The sequence below is a fragment of the Lagenorhynchus albirostris genome, chromosome 10 (genome assembly GCF_949774975.1).
Source record: "Lagenorhynchus albirostris chromosome 10, mLagAlb1.1, whole genome shotgun sequence".
NCBI classification, from domain to species: domain Eukaryota; kingdom Metazoa; phylum Chordata; class Mammalia; order Artiodactyla; family Delphinidae; genus Lagenorhynchus; species Lagenorhynchus albirostris.
Window position 1 is genome coordinate 101,241,396 of NC_083104.1, and position 19,689 is coordinate 101,261,084.

The window sequence follows — 19,689 nt, forward strand, 5'->3', positions numbered from 1 at the left end:
GGCTCCCTTCTGGTGGGCCGTGCAGGGCAGGGCCGCCCCCAGCTTCAGAACTCAACACCTTACAGCCGTTTTGAAGGTGTTTCCTTGGCCAGAAAATCTACTCTTTCAGGGCAGTCACACCAATAGAGAAATTCATTTTAATGACTATCTGGTCAACAGCAAAGTCCAAAATCACTCAGGATCTGGTAACAAAAGCAACCTCTAGTTCAGATTTGGGGGTCAGGGGGCGGGGAGGTTGGGAGCTAAGCAGGGGACTCACAGATTTTTCTAAATGTGGACTATTTTTTTTCTAAAAGAACATATTGTGTATTTCATTGTTAAGGACTTGCCTGCAATTTAGTATCCATTTATATCTGTACTTATGCACACTATCGATTTTTAGATATCCCAGGGACCTTCAAACCGAATTCGATTTATATTTCCAATCCTAATACAACAAACAGACTCACTAATTCCAGGGTCGGCGCTTCACTGTGACATGGGCAACACACAGGCTTAGGGGTTTTCTGGCCGAAAAATATAATTTTATAAACAACATGCCTTAAGTCTGTGCGTAAAAACACAACTTCTTAACCAGACTGAAAAGGACATACAAATGGAATCCTCTAGGCCATTTAAAGTGGTTCTGAATATAAACACACATTTCCTCTTATATAATGTAAAAATTAGGCAAAGCCTAACTCCCTCCGAGAAAGAGTAACCTCTTCCGCCTACTTAGGGTATACAAGGTCCTGCTTCAGCTGCCCCAGAACCTCCGAGAAAGAGTAACCTCTTCCGCCTACTTGGGGTATACAAGGTCCTGCTTCAGCTGCCCCAGAACAGCCTCCTGATAACGGGTTCTTCACCCAAAGCTGTCCAGAGAGGCGCTGGACCCACAAACACTAGAGAGCCCTGCCAGGGGCCCCTATAAAGACCATGAGTTTCCCATAACCATAAACTTTTTGTCTTTTGGAGTGGATGCTTCCTTGACATAACACATGTAGCTATTTGTAGAAAGACCTTCTGTGGGATGTGCTCATGAATTTTTCGACTTGGAGATTAAATGTTCCAAGCTTAGTTCACAAAACCCACCTGCTTTCAATCTTTATTCAGTTCAGATTTTCAGAATGAGTTTCCCGTTCTGGGATACTTCAGGGTGCTGTCGGTTCTCCTGGGGCAGTGACTCGAGCCAACGAGTTTCAGAGAACCTGAGCTGTGCCAACAATATGAACGGGATGAGTAGTTACACTGCTCTAATGTTTTTACGTGTCTGTAAGTGTCTCTAAAATGCCTTTGCTTTACCAGAGGTGTTTGTGTATCTGAAGATTTTCCGGGTTGAAGTGGCTCTGAACTCATGACCTAAATAGACTTCTGCTTTCCTATTAGATCCACGGGGCGCATCTCACTAGCGCGTCTTAAAAGCAAGCCCTTGATCTTCGCCATCTCAAAAACTCTCCATTCAGCCCAAATGTCACTCACTTCTTTCCTTGCCAAAATGTGTCTGCTCACAGAGGGCAAAGCCAAAGAACTAAACTCTACAAGATGCAAATACAACGTGTCCCAAAAAGATTTAAAGGAGTTTAGGTCCTAATGAACCGAAAGTTACAGTGTTAGCTCTCTAGCAACCAGCTCTTGGAGGGTTAACGGACCATTTTGGGCTGCATCCTGACAGCCTCCCCGATCAGAGGGAGTCCAGAGGGGAGCAAGGAAACAGCAGGTCACCTAGTGGAAAGTGTCCATCACTAGTCCCGAGGAGAAGCCAGGGTCAGCCTCTTCCGGGGGTTTCCAGGCACTGGCCCGCTTATCGACAATAAGGCCAGGATGGCCCTGTAGGAGGACAGGTGGGGTCACGGGGCTGGGCCCAGGTTGTCAGTTTCTGCCCTGCTCCCAGCCCCTTGCCGCTGTGACCATACAAAACACAACCCCCATCCTGAAGACCGTCCAGGCCTGGCATCACGGGGACTGACCGGGCAAAGCTGGACAGCAAACAGCTCACCGTTTGCCAGGGCTGCCTGTTAAGTTACCACATGCCACGGTGCCCTCTTTTAACCTATAAACCCGTGTCCATTGCATGAGCTGAAAAGGCACGTCTGTCAGTCCCATGATGTCACACGAAGGCAAAGCCTGACATTTCCTCCTGAAGGCTGTTCCTTGCACTCCTGACACAGTACACATGACACAGACCACAATTCCCCAAGTGCTCCAAGCCACATGCTCCTAAGAAACAAGAAAATGAGTCGGGGAATGAGAAAACTTAGCACACTAAAATGTGCAAAACCCGTTGGACCAGAAAGCAGAAATATGGACAGCTCGTAAAATGATATAGCAAGAGTCCAACACAAACCTCCAAAAACGAAATGAGCAGGTTCTCCGTGGCTCAAAACCCACAGCATCACCGGGAAGCCTCCCCGACTCAGGGCAGAAGGAGGGCCCGGGAGGTGAGGGCGCGGCCAGGTGGAAAATGCACTGCGCACCCGTCAGAAGGTTCCCGTCCCTACGGCCCAGGCTCTGGATGACAAATGCCCACTCTCTGGTGCCTCAGGAGAGCTGCCTGAGCTGTGGCCCTGCTGCCTGGACAGAGACACTTGGTGGCCCCAGAGCTCGACCAGCTCCCAGGCTCCACTGCCCACACCCTGGAGCGGGGTCCCGTCCTCCCCAGTTAGGTCTTGGAAGCGACTGGTCACCTTGCTTCATAAACCTGGGGCTTATCAGGGGACATTTGTTCCGTACAGAAGGCCACATTTCCAGCCACTGCTTCTGACACGTGTTTGGTTTTTTTGTTTGTTTTTTTATTTGTCCACACCACGCAGCTTGCAGGATCTTAGTTCCCACACCAGGGATTGAACCCGCGCCCTCAGCAGTGAAAGTGCAGAGTCCTAACCACTGGACCGCAGGGGATTCTCTTCTGACACTGTTTAGATTGGGACACATACTTCATTCAACATCCCCTGACCCAGTGATCCATGGACCCCCTTGCTTATAGAGAAGAAACTGGAGTCTGTCTGGTGGAGGTCAGGACCATTAGCTGAGCTAAGCAGAACTTAGTTTTTGATCACTAGAGCCGGGTGAGATGTTGAAGCCATTACATTTTCAAGTAGGATGACTCTCACTTATCAAGTTGATAAATAATACCACAAAAAAGCCAAGCTGCATTGTGGGAATTTTGCTTTGGAGATAAGTGTGTGTGTGTTCATTCCATTCAGGAAATACAGTCGTAAATACTTCCTCAGTATTGCCTCTTCCTTTGAAACTTTTCAAAAACAAACAAAAAGACCTAATTTAACGTCCCTACATTTCTTCACAAAGTGAAGTCTACAATAAAAAGTTGGTACTTCATAAAATGAAACTGACACTTAGGAGACTGCCGATTCTAGGACTTTGAAAGGCTATAACCACATGCAGAAAGACTGGGCTGTTGGAAATATTTTACAAATTTCTGAACCTTAGAAGAGCTTTGCTCCAAGATTTATGGGAGAGCAAAACTAGATTTCCTTTCCTAACAGCCACGTTTGAAGTTCTTACATTATTAAATAAGTACTCTTAAAATTGTTTGAATTCCAAAATATACTTTTGAAAATCAGTAATGGTTTTTATAAGAATAAAATTTTTGCTGTAAATACCTCTTAAAAATCCATTTCTTATGTATTTTATTCTAGATTTAATGGGTTACCATTTTAAAAGATACCAGACAAGAGGCTCTCTATTTAGATCATTATACTGTGTTCCTAATTTAATTTTAAATAATCTAAAACAATTCAAAAGAGTGCATTACTACCATATAAACTAGCATTTCAAACTGTGTTATAGGCCATATACACTATCAGTACTTTTCAACTAAAATGTATTCCTAAGTACATAAGAAAAATACAAAATGTATTTAGGTGTTTTTATTATGCAACAATGTGCTTTTAAAAAGGAAGTGGTATACCAGACCCCATACCAGACATAGAATGAAAAGGCTTGATTGCGTTTGTATTTAGTAGCAGAAAAATTATGTAATTCTAATAAATGCTTATTGATTTTTATAAGCACATGTGAATTAGGTATTGTTTCATCCACGTGACCATTGTTTAGTCTGCTTTACTCCAAGAGTAAATTGTAATTCATTAACTTGATGGCTTTCCACTAAGAAATTAGTACTTAAATTTTTTTCCCATGATCAGTTACCCCTGGCAAACACTGCTGTAGTCAAAAAGGATGTCTACAAACCGGAGTTCAATCTAAATATTCCTATAGCTTGAGACACATCCCATTTTGAAGCATCGACATACCTGGCAGTTTTCTGTAGCCTGATGTGAATTCGGATGGTGCTATATTTTAGCTACCTTGACTTCTGTTATTTCTTAGAAGTAAGAAGCAGGTAGATGCCCCTCCCCAGTACAGTAATAACTGTACATTTGGTGTCTTAGTGTTTACTGTAACCAACCAAGATTCCTGAGAGTAATGTAACCAGTTTTACCTTTACTCAGAGGAGGTTTACTTCAAGTGACAAATTTTACTAAAAGTTTAACTGATTTATTAAGTATGACTCTCAACATATAGTTTTAAAAAAATACTACTTCTCTAGAGCAGGGGTTGGCAGACTTTCTATGAAGAGCCAGATAGTAAATATTTTAGACTTTGCCATATGGTCTCTGTTGCATCTGCTCAACTCTACTCTTGTAGCAGGAAAGCAATCATGGATAGTATGTGAACGAATGTGCATGGCTGTGTTCCTATAAAACTTTATTTATGGACACTGAAATTTGAATTTCATACAATTCTCATGTGTCACAAAAATAGTATTCTTCTTTTGAATTTTTCCAAATCTTTAAAAAATGTAAAAAACATTCTTAGCTCTCAGGCCCTACAAGCACAGGATTAAGGCTGAATGTGGCCCATGGGCTGATTGTACTAGCCACGTGCTCGAACGTATGAGAACAAAAGACAGACAAGTTACCAAGGCAGGACCAAGGTATGAAGAAATCCAGTCCTCAGGAGGCTCACCAGCCCTGATCTTGGCATTCACAGCCATCAGCAGTGAATGAAGGAGGCCAGCCAGGCTGGTGCCCACCGGATTCGGAGCAGGATTTTCTTGCTGGGCATGCTTCATCATTCAAGCCGCTGCTCCCTGCTGTGGCTCCAGGAGGGACAGAAAGCCACCCTTCCATCCCTCATCTCCCCGGCTTGGAGTCCAGCCACCGAGAGTCCGGCGTCTCTGACTGCTAATGGCCCAAGAGTCTAGCAGCTGCGATGTGCTTTGCCTACACATCGCGGCTGGAGGCCAAAGACCGGCTCTGACGGCTCACCGCCAAGGCCTGCCGCCGGCATTTCAACTCACCAAGCATCTTATTTTGCCCGGGGAAAGAACGACTTCTACAAAACACTTTTAAGAACACTCTAGCCCATTATGGGAAATCTGGGCCTTTCCACATCAGACAGGAGGGATGAAAGAAGGGAAATTTGAAAATATTGTTGTTTGACCACTTTAAAGTGTAGCATCATCCGCTGAAGAAGACGGCCCGACTGCCAAGGTCTCCCAAACTTCCGGGAGCTGAAATATCAAGTAACAGACGTGCACGTGACCTTTACTTTTCAAAAGGACATTTGTACGCAAGCGCACGAGTCAGCAAACATTTCCCAGATCCCAGGTAAGAGAAAAGGACTGCCCGGCCAAGGCCCCACCTGGTTTTCTCGAGAAACAGGCCGCGGGCTCCCGCGGGCCCGCAGTTCACGCCGTCCCTCGGCGCGAGGCGGCGGGATGCTTCGACCGCTCCCTGAGACCCGAGGGGACGTCCACAGTTAAAGACAAATCCCAAGGGTTTGCAGCCTCGCTCAGGAGTCAGGAGTCTTTTTCGTGGAGAAAGCCACTGCTCGGAATCTTGAGGATTTCTTCCCATTCGACGCGCGGCGAGAACTCCAGAGGCCAAAGCGACGGGAAAGAGGCCGGGAAGGTAGGGCGCTTCGCCGGGTAGGGCTCCGTGCTTGCAGGCGGGTTCTGTCTGGGGCGCGAGCTTGCGGGGAGCGGCTTCTTCTCTCCAGAAAGATGACGCTCCGCAAAGCGTCGCGGCTGCCTGGGCTCCGCGCGCCGTCGGCCCCTTCCCGCGTCCCTGCGAGCGCTGCGGTGCCGAGGACTGCGGGCTCAGCGCGCGTCGGCAGGGCGCACGTAGCGCAGCGTGTAGTTGGCCCCCGAGTTGTTGTCCCAGTACTCGCCCTGGGCGCAGCGGTAGCAGACGGCGAAGTGGACGGCGACGTCCGGAGCGTCCGCGTCCTCCCCCTCCTTGAGCTGCAGGCCCGGGGGCAGGCACAGCGCGAAGTGGAAGCGCTCGGCGCTCGGCTCCTCCTCGGCCTCCCCCGGCCCCCAGGACGGCGCCTCTGGCGGCGGAGGCTTCCCTGGCTCGGGCCGCAGCTCAGCCGGCACGTCCAGGAAGGAGCGCCACTCGGTGAAGGTGTAGCGCACGGCCACGACGCGTGGCCCCGGGCAGCCCAGCACCCGGCCGGAGCCGGTCACCTCCGCGCCCCAGGGTGCCGAGCACTGCACGCGCTCCAGGCACACGCGCTGTCGCCGCAGGCGCTCGTCTGCGGCGCTCGGCCCGGGGAGCTCGAAGAGAGGCTGCAGTCGGGGAGGCTGTTCGCGGAGGGGCGCGGCCGCCGCCGCCGCCGCCGCCGCGGCCAGCAGGCCCGGGAGCTGCTCCAGGTTCTCGGCGCGCGCCGGGAGGCTGCGCAGGCGAGAGAGCACGGCGGGCGGCACCTGCGGCTCCTCGGCCACGCTGAAGTGCTTCACGCTGGCTAGGCTCAGCCCCAGCGCGTCCGCGAACTGCACCCGCTTCTGGCACTTGGCGCAGCAGCCCGGGCTGTGCGGCGCGTCCTCGACCCTCTCGCCGCCCTCCGCGCCCGGCCCCGGGGCAGGCGGCCGCTGCCGCTGCAGGAACTTGGCCGCCTGCAGGATCGGGTCGGCGGGCAGAGGGAAGGAGCGCGCGCCGCAGCGGCGGCGGCGACGGCTTTCCAGCAGCTCCTCCTGCTCCCAGGGGGCAGTCTCTTCCTGCGGGGACGGGCCCTCGGCGTCGGAGCTCGGGACCGCCGACGTGCCGCCGCCGTCCCCGCCACCCTCGGTGCAGAGGACTCCCGGGGCGGGCGGCTCCTCGGCAGGCGGGGGGTCTTCAAAAGGCGCAGGTCCCGGCGCCTCCAAACTTAGCAGCTGCGGCCCCGGGGGTTCCATGACGCCGTCTGACCCCGGGACTTGTTCTCTGGAGACTTGATGCCTGGGGTGGTGGAAAGAGCGCGCAGCGCCCGCCCCGGCCCGAGCGGAGAAGGCAGTCCCAGTCGGCAGGCTCCGGGTTTCAGCCGGGGTGCTCAGGCCGGAGCGGGAGGAGGATGCGGGCCGGACCGGGGCCGGACGCTGCCGCTCGGTGATGCGCCTGCCCGCGGCGCGGGAGGGCCCGGCGCCCGGAGGCGCGGCCGCTGGGCCCGGGCGGGCGGGGTCCGAGGGCTCCGCGGAGAGGGGGGACGGCGCGTAAGTCGGGGCTCCCTTTCACCCCCTCCTGCCCAGCGGGCCCGCGCCCGCCCTGCCTCCGGAGCTCCGGGGTGAACTCGCGCTCAGCTTCCGTCGTCCTCCAGTCCGCAAAGTTGGCCCCGCGGGTCCCGACGGGCCTGCCCTCTGGAGGGTCGCAGAGGGTCTCCTCCCGGCGGTCGCATCGGCCCAGGAGGTCCCCGGGGCAGACGCACAACTGCGGAAAATCGCCTGCGGGGACGGTCTCTTCCTTCCTCCCCAAGTTCTGGGCTCTCGGAAGCGGGCCCGGCCCGGCCCGGCGCGGGGGTCACTCCGACCAGTTGTGGGGCGGAGGCGGTGCGGGGACGCGCGGGGCCGGGGCCGGGGGGGAGGGGGGCCGCCGCCAGCCGAGAGCTACCGGAGGCCATTCGCGCGGGGCCCGGGGGCACGTCCCCGCTCCTCCCCTCGTCCCGCCCGCCGCGCTCCGAGCTCGTGCCCGAGCAGAGGGGCCCGCCGCTCGCCGCCGGCCTTCCAGGGACGCGAACCCGGGGGCGGGGGAGGAGACTGCCCGAAGTGTTTTCTCGCTGTTGGTTTTGCTTTGCTTCGTTTCTAGGGCTGACTCCACCTGCCGCTAAGTAGGGGCTTCTCAAACTCTGGCGCGCGTCAGCGTCATCTGGCGGGGGTGTGCGAGCTCACGGCTGGGCCCTACCCTAGGGCTTCGGAGTCAGTAGGCCCGGGATGGGCCCCAAAGTATTTCTAGCAAGAACGCCCCCTTGCTGGGATCTTTAGGGCCCGCCCGTGCCCGGCGTGGAATGCCGTGACGGCATCTCAACTTGGGGACTTACAAGAGGCCCCAGATACACCTGGCTTGTCTGCCTGTTGGAACAACATCAAGATTTGGGGAAGAAGATGGCAACTCCCTGGCGGTCCAGTGGTTAGGACTCCGCGCTCTCCCTGCGGAGGTAAGCCGGGAGGTGTGGGGGGAAAAAAAAGATTTGGGAAAGAAGATCACTGTTTTTACATTAACGTAAACATTGATGTATTATGGAGTGAAGTACAAAATTTGCCAACTATCTTAAGGATGAAATAGGACTTCACAGAGACTGTGAGGTTGTGGTGAGCCTCTTGGGCTCCAACCTCATTGCGGCTGGAGCTGCTCCAGGGCGGGGACAGGAGGGAGCCGAACTTACTTAAGGAGGCCCCCCCTCTCAGGGCCCTCGGGCCGTGGTCGCAGCCCTGTCCCACTCTTGTTTGGTGGGAACGTCGGAGGTCCCACCCTCGGGGCCCTCTCCATATATCTATCGGAGGAGACCAAGGTTAACCAGAAAGCCACACGGGTACAGAGAGAGTCAGCCCCTGCAGCAGATGCTAAGAAGGTGGGATCCGACCTGGTCAGGGAGGCCAGGGAGCCTCTGTGAGGGAGAAGACTGGGGGCAGCAGCAAGGCTGCAGGGGGCACCTTTCAGCCCTACAGAGGCCCTGGGGGAAGGGGAGGGGAATGCGCAAGCGTGGCTGCAGGCGGCACCTCCTTCCAAGATCCTTAAGGCAGCCTCTATTGTAGCCGGCCTGGGGCTGGTACCCACCTTGCTCGCAGGTGTCCCACCCCTCCCCCACGCGGCCGGCCCCCTCCTCCAGAAGAGCTCCTGTCTCATCCGACCCTAGGAGGCGTTCAGGAATGAGCAAGTGACCCAGCCAGTAAGACGGGGGGAGGGCGGGACGTCCAAGGGGAAGCTTCCATCCTTTTGCCAAGAGGGGGCGCTATAGCGCCCACGACAGTCGAGGCCACCTTGCCAACCGTCAGAGTGTTGCGATTCCTGAGCGTGGGAAACACAGGGTCCTTGAGGCGCTCGGGTTTCTCAGTGTGAGCGCTGCTGGCATTGTGAGCAGGACAGTTCTTTGTTGTGACCGCCCGCTGCAAACAGTCTGAGCCCAAACGTCCATGAGCCCTACCCTCAGAACGCCACCAGCAGCCCCAGGAATCGCGACAACGGAGAAATCCGTACCCCTGTTTGCAAACACGCCAGCTTGGGGGGTGGCACGGCCCCTCCGTCACTGAGAACCAAGGAGCTGGGTCTTTGGACCTCCCACCACGTGAGGTTTTAAAAATAAATAAATAAATACAAGCTTCTGGTTCAGTCAGCGTGACTGGGCTTTCTGCTGCTTGCAGACCAGTGTCCGAACAGGAAGGCATCATTATCAGAATCTTGAAAGAAAGAGTAAATGGAGCCTCACAGAGGTCAAGGGATGTGCTCTCAACTCATAGGGGCTAGAGCGGGATCTGGCTCCAGGTGTCACGCCAGAGCTTGGCCGTTTCCTCGCTGTCTGCTTGCCCTCCAGCCACGTGGAACTTTCTTTGAACTTTCCTGTTCTGAGTTTTCTCCTTCCCACCAACTTCCCCCAAAAGAACAAAACTGGTTGCTTTGTTTGGTTGGGGGGAAGAAGAATGAACGAGCAAAAAAACAAAGGATATTTATGTGGACAAAAACTGATATATACAGAACACATCTCTGTGTATGCCTGGCGTTATCTCTGGAAAGATCTTGTCGACAGAGGAATGGCTCTGGGGAGCCGTACCAAGGGACTGGGGGTGAGAGGTGGGAGGGAAACTCGCTTTTCATGGAATTCTTTGTCTCGTGCAGATGTCTTGTGCGCAGCCCCGATGGAGGAATCGTAGCCTGCTGTGACACCACTGTGCACATCTGCTACGTATGCTCCAGACCCCTCACCCGACAGCATGTGGCTCCATCTGCTTTCACATCCTCCTGTCTAGTCCCCTTCAGATGACATTTTCTGCACAGCTCCCCTAGGAACCCCCTGGGCTGATGTGAGCCGAGGCAGCAGGGCCCCAGGCCTGCCTGAGACAGGGCAATTCTACCTGGTTTACACACTGGGCTTCGCCAAGCTTTGGTTTGAGCAAAGCATTCCACGGCAGAACCACAATGTCACCATCACCATCCTCACCATCATATTAAAACCAGCACTCTAGAGGACGCTCTTCCCTTGAAAGCACTGGTGCTCTCCTCGTTACCTGGAGTGTCCTGCCCCCCACCTCCACTTACTGAACTTGCCTGGTCTTTAAGGCAATTTCCAAATGTTTGCCTCCTTTGGGACGCTTTTCGGGAGCAGCCCAGTTAGTAATGATGACTTCCGCTCAGAGGCAGATTTATGATGAAACTACAGAAGCTTGAGTATTCTCGGGCCCCTTCTGATGTGTTCACATAGTCACGCAATGAAATAAAATACATATTTTATGGCAAGATAAGAAAAGTTTAAACATGCATTTTTTTCTCTGCTCATGTGGGCCTCCTCGCTACCCCTTAGAGTGTATTTCGCCCCTGCGGTAACCAGACCTCCTTAGGAGATACCATGCCTCTTAATCTTACAAATCCACTACTTGCTTTGTATATGCAGATCAGGATTGTATAAACTGTAAATAATACATCATTTGACGTATAACCGTTTGTCTCAAAAACTTATAGGACTGTGCTTTGACAGTCCTCAGAGCTTTCTGAAAGACTGTCTCCCCAATTAAAATCGTCAGCTTGGCTTGAATAAAATTTTCCATTTCTTTATTAGATCAACTAACCGTTTTTTTCCTCAACATAGTTTTTTTTCATCGACAATACCATCTTAACAAACAACCATATATATGTAGAGAAGAGACAAGGAAAGGGGGTTTATAGTTTTAGGAGTGGCAAACCCAGGAAGATAAATATATGAGAGAAACTCATGGAGGATAAGGGTTGTCTAGTAAGGTTTGTTGTGTAGATTCGTCTGGTGCTGTCTCTGGGCTGATAAGAGCCTGGAATCAATGAGTCTATGAGTTCTCTTCCTCCTGGTATGAGGGAGGGAGACAGCTTCGCAAATGGAGATTACGTCCAGCTTTTAGCCAGATTCAGGGAGGGCAGAGAGGGGTTTTTTTCTTGATTTTCTCAACGTTATGTCTTGATTTTCTTCAGCTCAAAATAATCCTTATGCCAAAGCGGTGGCCTGTTCTGATGCCCTCCAGTGTTCGGTGTGATGCCTTGTCCTTTAGCATGGGCAGGGCCTAGAGATGCCTTCCTACTCAACAGTGATGGGGTGTCGCTTCTGTGATTAGGTCTCTTGGTGGCACTGAAGAAGCCAGCTGCCGTGTTGTGAGTTGCTCTGGGAAGGCTCGTGGGGAAAGGAACATTTTTTGATGGTTATCATGTGAAATAGAATTGATCAGAGCCCTGGGGACTTCCCTGGCGGTCCAGTGGTTGAGACTTTGACTTCCAATGCAGGGGGTTCAATCCCTGGTCGGGGAGCTAAGATTCCAGACGCCTCGCAGCCATAAAACTAAAACATAGAACAGAAGCAATAGGGGCTTCCCTGGTGGCGCACTGGTTGGGAGTCCGCCTGCCGATGCAGGGGACGCGGGTTCGTGCCCCGGTCCGGGAAGATCCCACATGCCGCGGAGCGGCTGGGCCCGTGAGCCATGGCCGCTGAGCCTGCGCGTCCGGAGCCTGTGCTCCGCAACGGGAGAGGCCACAGCAGTGAGAGGCCCACATACCGCAAAAAAAAAAAAAAAAAAAGCAAAACAGAAGTAATATTGTAACAAATTCAATAAAAACTTTAAAAATGGTCCACATCAAAAAAAAAATCTAAAAAAAATTAAAAAGTTGATCAGAGTCCTGTGTTCGGGGGCACAAACCTATAATACAACTTTTACAGCTGATATATGAAGGAAACTTGAAAGGGATTTTCCAAAATATTCCTACAAAAATATAGGGGGAAAACATGATAGAAGCACTTTAGGCAGTTAAAAAATTATGTTTTCTGGATTTTGTGATGTTTGTGGTATAGGTTAGGTTTTTAATAATTTATACTTCGTTGTTACTTATTTCCTCGTTCTAAATATTCATACTTACCTAATTTTTACTTGTGATTTTGTAATCTTTTTCTTAAAGAAGCTTCCCTTCTCCCCTGTCCACAATTATATGTTCCAGCCTCCATATAAGCGGGATCTGCCCTTTTTTTTTTTTCCTAGTTCTGTTTTTATTTAAAATTTCAGGGACTTCCCTGGCGGTCCAGTGGTTAGAACTCCACACTCTCACTGCCGAGGGCCCGGGGTTCAATCCCTGGGCAGGGAACTAAGATTCCACAAGACACACGGCACAGCCAAGAAAACAAAAATACGATTTAGATGTTTTGTTTCTCGTGGATTTTTTTGCACTAATTTGGATTTTTTAAATATTGAATTAAAATATTATTTATCTTGATTGCTGAGGTTTTGGTGCCCCTTAAATTTTGTGCCCAAAGCAGGTGCCCATCTTGCCTCACCTGAGTCCTGGCCCTGTTTCTTGGAGGTAGGTGAAGCAAAAGCTGAGATACGTTTTCTTCCTCAGCAGCCCATCCTGACTCCTTGGGTTAAGGTTTTAGTTTTGTGTTGGCCACACTGCGTGGCTTGCAGGATCTCAGTTCCCCGAGGAGGGATTGAACCTGGGCCACAGCAGTGATAGCACTGAATCCTAACCATTACCCCACCAGGGAACTCCCAGCTTAAGGTTTAATTTAATGTGGTCCTGAAAAACAAATTTTTTTAAGTATATAGAGCATATGCCTGTACATGCACAGAGTATATTTGAAAAGTTATTTTAATTAATTAATTTATTTATTTTTGGCTGTTGTGTCTTCGTTGCTGCGCGCAGGCTTTCTCAAGTTGCAGCGAGCAGGGGCTACTCTTCGTTGCTCTGCGCGGGCTTCTCATTGCGGTGGCTTCTCTTGTTGCAGAGCACAGGCTCTAGGCGCAGGGGCTTCAGCAGTTGTGGCTTGCGGGCTCTAGAGTGCAGGCTCAGTAATTGTGGCGCACGGGCTCTAGAGCACAGGCTCAGTAGTTGCAGCGCACGGGCTTAGTTGCTGTACGGCATGTGGGATCTTCCCGGACCAGGGCTCGAACCCGTGTCCCCTGCATTGGTAGGTGGATTCTCAACCACTGTGCCACCAGGGAAGCCCTGAAAAGTTATTTTAAAAACAGTAACACAGCGTGCTTTGTGGGAGGGCAAAGGAAATGACAGGGAGGGAGCTTGCTTTGGAGACTTGCCTTAGAACGTGTATTTTTTAATTTTTAAGGGAAAAATTTCTTAAGATAAATTTTTTTTTTCTTATTACAAAAGCAGTACGTATTCACTATGGGGAAATTAGGCAATACAGATAAAGTGGGAAACAGAAAGCATCACCATTCATAATCCCATCACTCAACAAGAATCCTGTTAGTTAATATCTTTTCCTATCTGCCCCGTTCGCTTCTGCAAACCCATAGCATCATTGCCTGCTTCGCTGGGATGCTTCTTACCGCTTACTGCTTTGGCTGGTTCTGACTTGTTTCCAGATTTTATCTCCAATTAGCACATCTTTGCTTGCAGAACAGGGACTGTGTCTAACTGGTCTTTGTTACTTTCCAGAGTGTAGAATGGGAGGCTTGGTCAGACCTAAAGACCCAAGAGACAGAATAGCTGAGTTCAAACCTCAGCACCATCATTTCTGCAAGTTATGTGACCTCTCTGAGCTGCAGTCTCCTCATCTGTAAAATGGGACCAGGTGACTGCCCGTGCAGAGGAAAGAGGAAAAACCCTCGCAGAATGCTTTGCACAGAGCCCGCCGTGCTGATGCACAGTAATTGTTTTCCGTTATTACCTGCTAGCACAACGTCTTCATTCATTAATTCACCATGTATTTATTGCATGCCTGCTCTGTGCCACACACTTCTCGGTGCCGGGGACACAACAGTCAACAAAATGCGAGGCTCTGCCTCCCGTGAGCTCACATTTTATAAATTTATTTATTTTTGGCTGCGTTGGGTCATTGTTGGTGCACGCGGGCTTTTCTCTAGTTGCTGCGAGCTGGAACTACTCTTTGTTGCGGTGCGCGGGCTTCTCATTGGGGTGGCTTCTCTTGTTGTGGAGCATGGTCTCTAGGTGCGCGGGCTTCAGTAGTTGTGGCGCGTGGGCTTGGTAGTTGTGGCTCGTGGGCTCTAGAGCACAGGCTCAGTAGTTGTGGCGCGTGGACTTAGTTGCTCCGTGGCATGTGGGATCTCCCCGGACCAGGGCTCGAACCCATGTCCCCTGCATTGGCAGGCGAATTCTTAACCACTGCACCACCGGGCAAGTCCCATCACATTTTAATGTTGGGATCGGAAACAAATAACACACAAGTACGTGAGATATACATCATCCCTGATAATGATACCTGCTATGCAATATAAATCTTTGCATGTAGTAGTTACTCATTAGACATGTTGGTTGAGTTGATTTCTTTTCCCTACCTACCCTCCCGTCCCACATCTTCTCTCGGTCCCGAGATCCCGTTTCCAATGTGGTTACGTAACATGAGGCCTAAACTCTCGAGACGGACAGTTGCAGACATGGCCCTGGGCGCATGCCTGGAAGGGGCTGCAGCACCCAAGAGCGAAGCCCAGAGGTCACACGACATCCGTACCTGTGACATCGGAGACGCCAGCAGGTGTCTTGACGTGCATTTTCCTCTGGGTGATCACACTGTTGTACTCCTAAGTTTGCACTCCTCGGCGATCAATGGTCGCTGTTCTGTGAAGTCAGGACAGTAAACAGCGGACTGCGCACCGTGCAGGGTGAGAGGTCAGGAGGCGCTGGCTGCACAGTGTGTATGACCCTGTGCGCCTGTCTCCAGGGGTGTCGCCTGGCCTCGTGTTTCTGCTGCAGGAACCGCCACGTGTTTACCTTTCCTCTGCTCCCTCCTGACCCTGGCGTCCAGGAGCCCAGCTTGGACCTCCCACTGTGTCAGGGCCAACAGACAACACCACTGTAGGGCAAACACCTGCTTGTCAATAGCAGAAGACGGAAGGCCCAGGGTCAAAATGTATGAGCCCAAGCCCAAAGCAGATGGGAGTGTGGAGACCTGGGATCCTTTTCAAAGGGAAATCTAAAACCTAGGGTGTATCCTTACACTGTGACAATGTCGGGTTCTTGGATTAAATGTGTGAAAGTTAGATTATTCCTGCCATATGCCCATGACCAAGCATTAACATATTAGTTCACATAAATGTTAAACCTTCATACTATATATTAATATTTAATAATTATGATTCCATTATTATGATGGTTGAAATTCCTCAGCCATCATAATGGACCTTGGGGAATTGGAACAATAATAAAGGAGAGGTAACTGCACTGGAGCCTAAGGTACAGGGGTGAGTCCCCCAAACCACTGAACGAAGACAAGTAGGTGTGTCATCCAGAGTGAGGGAACTTGGAGCTCGACAGCTAGAGCCCCTGGGTCTCCCCCATGGACCTCTTTGGTCCCAAGGTTGGGACAGAGGATGGACAGGGGAGGTGGGGGGGAGACTGGGGAGGCCTTGAGCCCCCGCTTTAGGTTCACGCAGTGCCAGGCTCTCAGTTGCTGCCGGGCTGGGCGGCAGGGTCACTGCGCATCCGGAGCAGGGCGTGTGATGTCAAAATACTTTCGTAGCAATATTAAGACATTACTTGCCTTTTGCACTTTGCAGACATCCGCACTGCGCAAAAGCAGTGCTGGGTAAAACCGTGCCAGCCTCCTTTAAGCGTATCCTAGATAAACCAGTGAAAATTATAAATTTTATTAAATCCCAACACTAGTACCTGACTTTCAATATTCTACGTGACGAAATGGGAAATACGCACAGAGCACTGCTACTACTGACATGTGATGACTGCCCAGAGGAAGAGCACTGGGAAACTGTTGTGAGTTGAACCAGCTGCTTTTTTTCGTGAAACACCATTTTTTCTTAAAAGAATGACGGATAAACCACGGACATTCACATTTGGGCACATAGAAGACATTTTCTCAGAAATCACTGAAGCGAGTCTCTGACTTCAAGGAAAACAACAGAAAGAATGTGTTGCCAATTCTGAAATCTGAACTTTGAAGGAAAAATTGTAATTTGAAATACTTGCATCTACCACGGGATTGACAGCTTCCCAGCACTTGCAGGCTTCTCTGATGAGATCAGCAGTGAAACAAATGTGATTTTTTAAAATTTATTTATTTATTCATTTTTGGCTGTATTGGGTTTTCGTTGCTGCACGCGGGCTTTCTCTAGCTGCGGCGAGCGGGGGCTACTCTTCATTGCGGTGCGCGGGCTTCTCATAGCAGCAGCTTCTCTTGTGGAGCATGGGCTCTAGGCACGCGGGCTTCAGTAGTTGTGGCATGTGGGCTCAGTAGTTGTGGCTCATAGGCTCTAGGGCTCAGGCTCAGTTGTTGTGGCACACGGGCTTAATTGCTCCACGGTGTGTGGGATCTTCCTGGACCAGGGCTCGAACCCGTGTCCCCTGCATTGGCAGACAGATGCTTAATCACTGCGCCACCAGGGAAGCCCACAAATGTGATTTTTGATAGTGGCTGATGAAAGATGGTGATGTTTGGAAGATCTGCATTTCTCAGTAAATCAGTATTTTCCAAACAGCCAATGTATGATGTTACAGAATGGCGTGTGGGCCACTGTATATAAAATAGATGAACAACAAGGATCTACTGTAGAGCACAGGGAACTATATTCAATATCTTGTAATAACCTATACTGGAAAATAATCTGAAAAAGGAGATATATATATATCTGAGTCACCTTGCTGTAACCTTGAAACTAACACAGCATTGTAAATTAACTATACTTCAATTTTTAAAATGGTGGGAAAAAAATTTTTAATTATCGTTATAGGGCATCTCTGTGCTGGAGATCAACGAGAGGAATAAACTTAAGGTCTTCCCAGGGCTTTTCTGAGCCTGCACCCTTCCTAAGGTATGTGCTGGGATTTTCTAGATTTCTCTGTATATGTGGTTTCTTTTGAACGTTTTAGTCCTTTAATGTCTGACTCCCAAAGGGGAAAAAAACCAGAACGTAAAAACAAGCACCAGTTCTTTAAATTCTCTAGAAGTCGTTTCAGCTGGAGGCTGCAGGGTTTGTAGCAAAAACAGTGAAGGCTGCAGCAACGCTGCCCATCTCTGTGTCTGCACCTCTGTGATCAGAGCAGCAATCAGTGACCATAGCACAGATCCCTGTTATTGGAGCACAGGGTCCTTCTTGCCTACCCCAGCTCCTGCAAGCTGCATGCAACCTGTTCTCAGAAATTGTGCTCAGCTGCTTGCCGGGTTGGGGGTGGGGGCTGGAGGATACGGAGTGCTACTGTGATAAGAGCTGAAATTGACCAAACTTAACAACTAGGAGAAGTGGTCAGAGTGTGGTTTTCAACCACCAGTTTTTTCCTTTTTAATTTTATAACTATTTTTTTGTTTAAGAATTTTATATTGAGGTAGCAATGGTTTATAACATTATATAGATGTGTCGAAATTTTTTTGTTTAAAAAAATTGTGATAAAATAAGACACATTAAATTTACCATCCTAACCTTTTTAAAGCGTGCACTTCAGTGGCGTTAAGTACATTCACATTGTTGTGCAACCATCACCACTAGAACTCTTTTCTTCTTCCCAAACTGAAACTCTTCACTCATTAAACAATAATTCCTCATTCCCCCTGCAACCGAGCCGCTAACAACCACCATTCTCCTTTCTGCATCTATGAATTTGATGACTCTATGTACTTCCTGTGAGTGGACTCATACTATGACTGGCTTATTTCACTCAGCATAATATCTTCAAGGTTCATCCCTGCTGTAGCTCATGTCAGAATTTCCTTCCTTGGGCTTCCCTGGTGGCACAGTGGTTAAGAATCCGCCTGCTAATGCAGCGGACACGGGTTGAAACCCTGGTCTGGGAAGATCCCACATGCCGTACAGCAACTAAGCCCGTGTGCCACAACTACTGAACCTGCGCTCTAGGGCCCGCGAGCCACAACTACGGAGCCTGCGTGCTGCAACAACTGAAGCCCGCGCGCCTAGAGCCCGTGTTCTGCATGCAAGAGAAGCCACTGCAATGAGGAGCCCGCGCACAGCAACAAAGAGCAGCCCCCGCTCGCCGCAGCTAGAGAAAAGCCTGCACGCAGCAATGAAGACCCAACGCAGCCAAAAATAAAATAATTTAAAAGAAGAAAAGAATTTCCTTCCTTTTAAAGGCTGAATAATATTCCATCGTGTGTTTATGCCAGAGTTTGTATATCCATTCATCCACTGAAGGACACTAGGGCTGCTTCCACCTTTTGGCTACTGTGAATAACGCTGCTGTGAACATGGGTGTGCAGATCTCTCTCTGAGATCCTGCTTTTGATCCAAGCTACAGAATTCTGAGGTGCTTCATCACATAGCAGTAGACAACCAGCACGTTGAGCTGTGATTAGACCTCACCAGCTGAAATGGTGGGAGGATGATGGTTGCTGAAGCAGAGAAGCGCATTGTCTGTGTCAGAGCATGGGGTCCAGCTTTAGAGACTGGTCGCTGACTGGGTGCCACCAGGTCCTCCACTTAGGCGGTGGAAGCTCTCACTTCCCTGGCTGTTCGATAGAGAGGATGAAGCAGGTTACCGAACAGCAGCAGTTTATAAAAGGATTCATGACTGTCGTCAATAAGGAGGAGAGACTACTCTGTCTGTATTCAGGCTGGACCGGCTGCTAACATGTCCCCTCCACCAGGACGATACTAGAGCCAAGTGTGGAAAATCAGAGGTGATTTGGTCAGGCCAGTGCTGGAGAGTTGAGAACCAAGAATTAAATCAACCTTGGCTTTCTCTCTTCTTTTTGTGTGTGTGTGGGGGGGCGGGGCAAGGGGCTGCGCTGCACGGCTTGCGGGATCTCAGTTCCCAGACCAAGGGTTGAACTTGGGCCACGGCGGTGAAAGCCTGGAATCCTAACCGCTAGGCCACCCGGGAACTCCTTCAACCTTGGATTTCATCACAGGCCTGATGGGATGGACTGTCACTGTCAAAGTTCACCAAGGCTGACAAAGGAAAGGAAGGAACCACGGCCACCTTCCTGGAGCAAGTCCAGTGGAGGTCAGCTCCAGGCACCAGGGTGCACCTGGGGATCCTGCTCTGAGGAGGCGAGCCTCACCCTCTTGACGTTGGTGGTGGGGAATGAGAGGTTCCCCAGCTGTTTTTAAAAATAGTGTATTAGGGCTTCCCTGGTGGCGCAGTGGTTGAGAGTCCGCCTGCCGATGCAGGGGACGCGGGTTCGTGTTCCGGTCCGGGAGGATCCCACATGCCGCGGAGCGGCAGGGCCCGTGAGCCATGGCCGCTGAGCGTGTGCGTCCGGAGCCTGTGCTCCGCAACGGGAGAGGCCACAACAGTGAGAGGCCCGCGTACCGCAAAAATAAAAATAATT

General features: G+C 50.7%; 1 protein-coding gene and 1 long non-coding RNA gene across 3 annotated transcripts; one reads left to right on the plus strand and one right to left on the minus strand.

Annotated features, from left to right (window-relative positions):
* Positions 1 to 806: 806 nt before the first annotated feature.
* On the minus strand, positions 807 to 7,297 carry PPP1R3G (protein phosphatase 1 regulatory subunit 3G). Its single transcript, XM_060164291.1, has 2 exons — positions 4,919 to 7,297; positions 807 to 2,196 (listed from the first exon to the last, which is right to left on the minus strand). Exon 1 carries the CDS (start codon positions 7,175 to 7,177, stop codon positions 6,101 to 6,103), a length of 1,077 nt encoding a protein of 358 aa, XP_060020274.1. The 5' UTR covers positions 7,178 to 7,297; the 3' UTR covers positions 807 to 2,196; positions 4,919 to 6,100.
* Positions 7,298 to 7,933: 636 nt separating this feature from the next.
* LOC132527751 (uncharacterized) lies at positions 7,934 to 19,492 on the plus strand. Of its 2 annotated transcripts, none has more exons than XR_009543070.1 (3): positions 7,934 to 8,409; positions 17,138 to 17,218; positions 17,964 to 19,492. It is a non-coding gene; the product is annotated as an uncharacterized LOC132527751 (long non-coding RNA). The 2 variants fall into 2 exon arrangements; XR_009543069.1 differs by lacking the exon at positions 7,934 to 8,409 and adding an exon at positions 14,007 to 14,082.
* Positions 19,493 to 19,689: the final 197 nt, after the last annotated feature.

Coding starts and splice junctions, on each gene's coding strand:
- PPP1R3G (XM_060164291.1), bottom strand. CDS start 7,177: ATGGAACCCCCGGGGCCGCAGCTGCTAAGTTTGGAGGCGCCGGGACCT.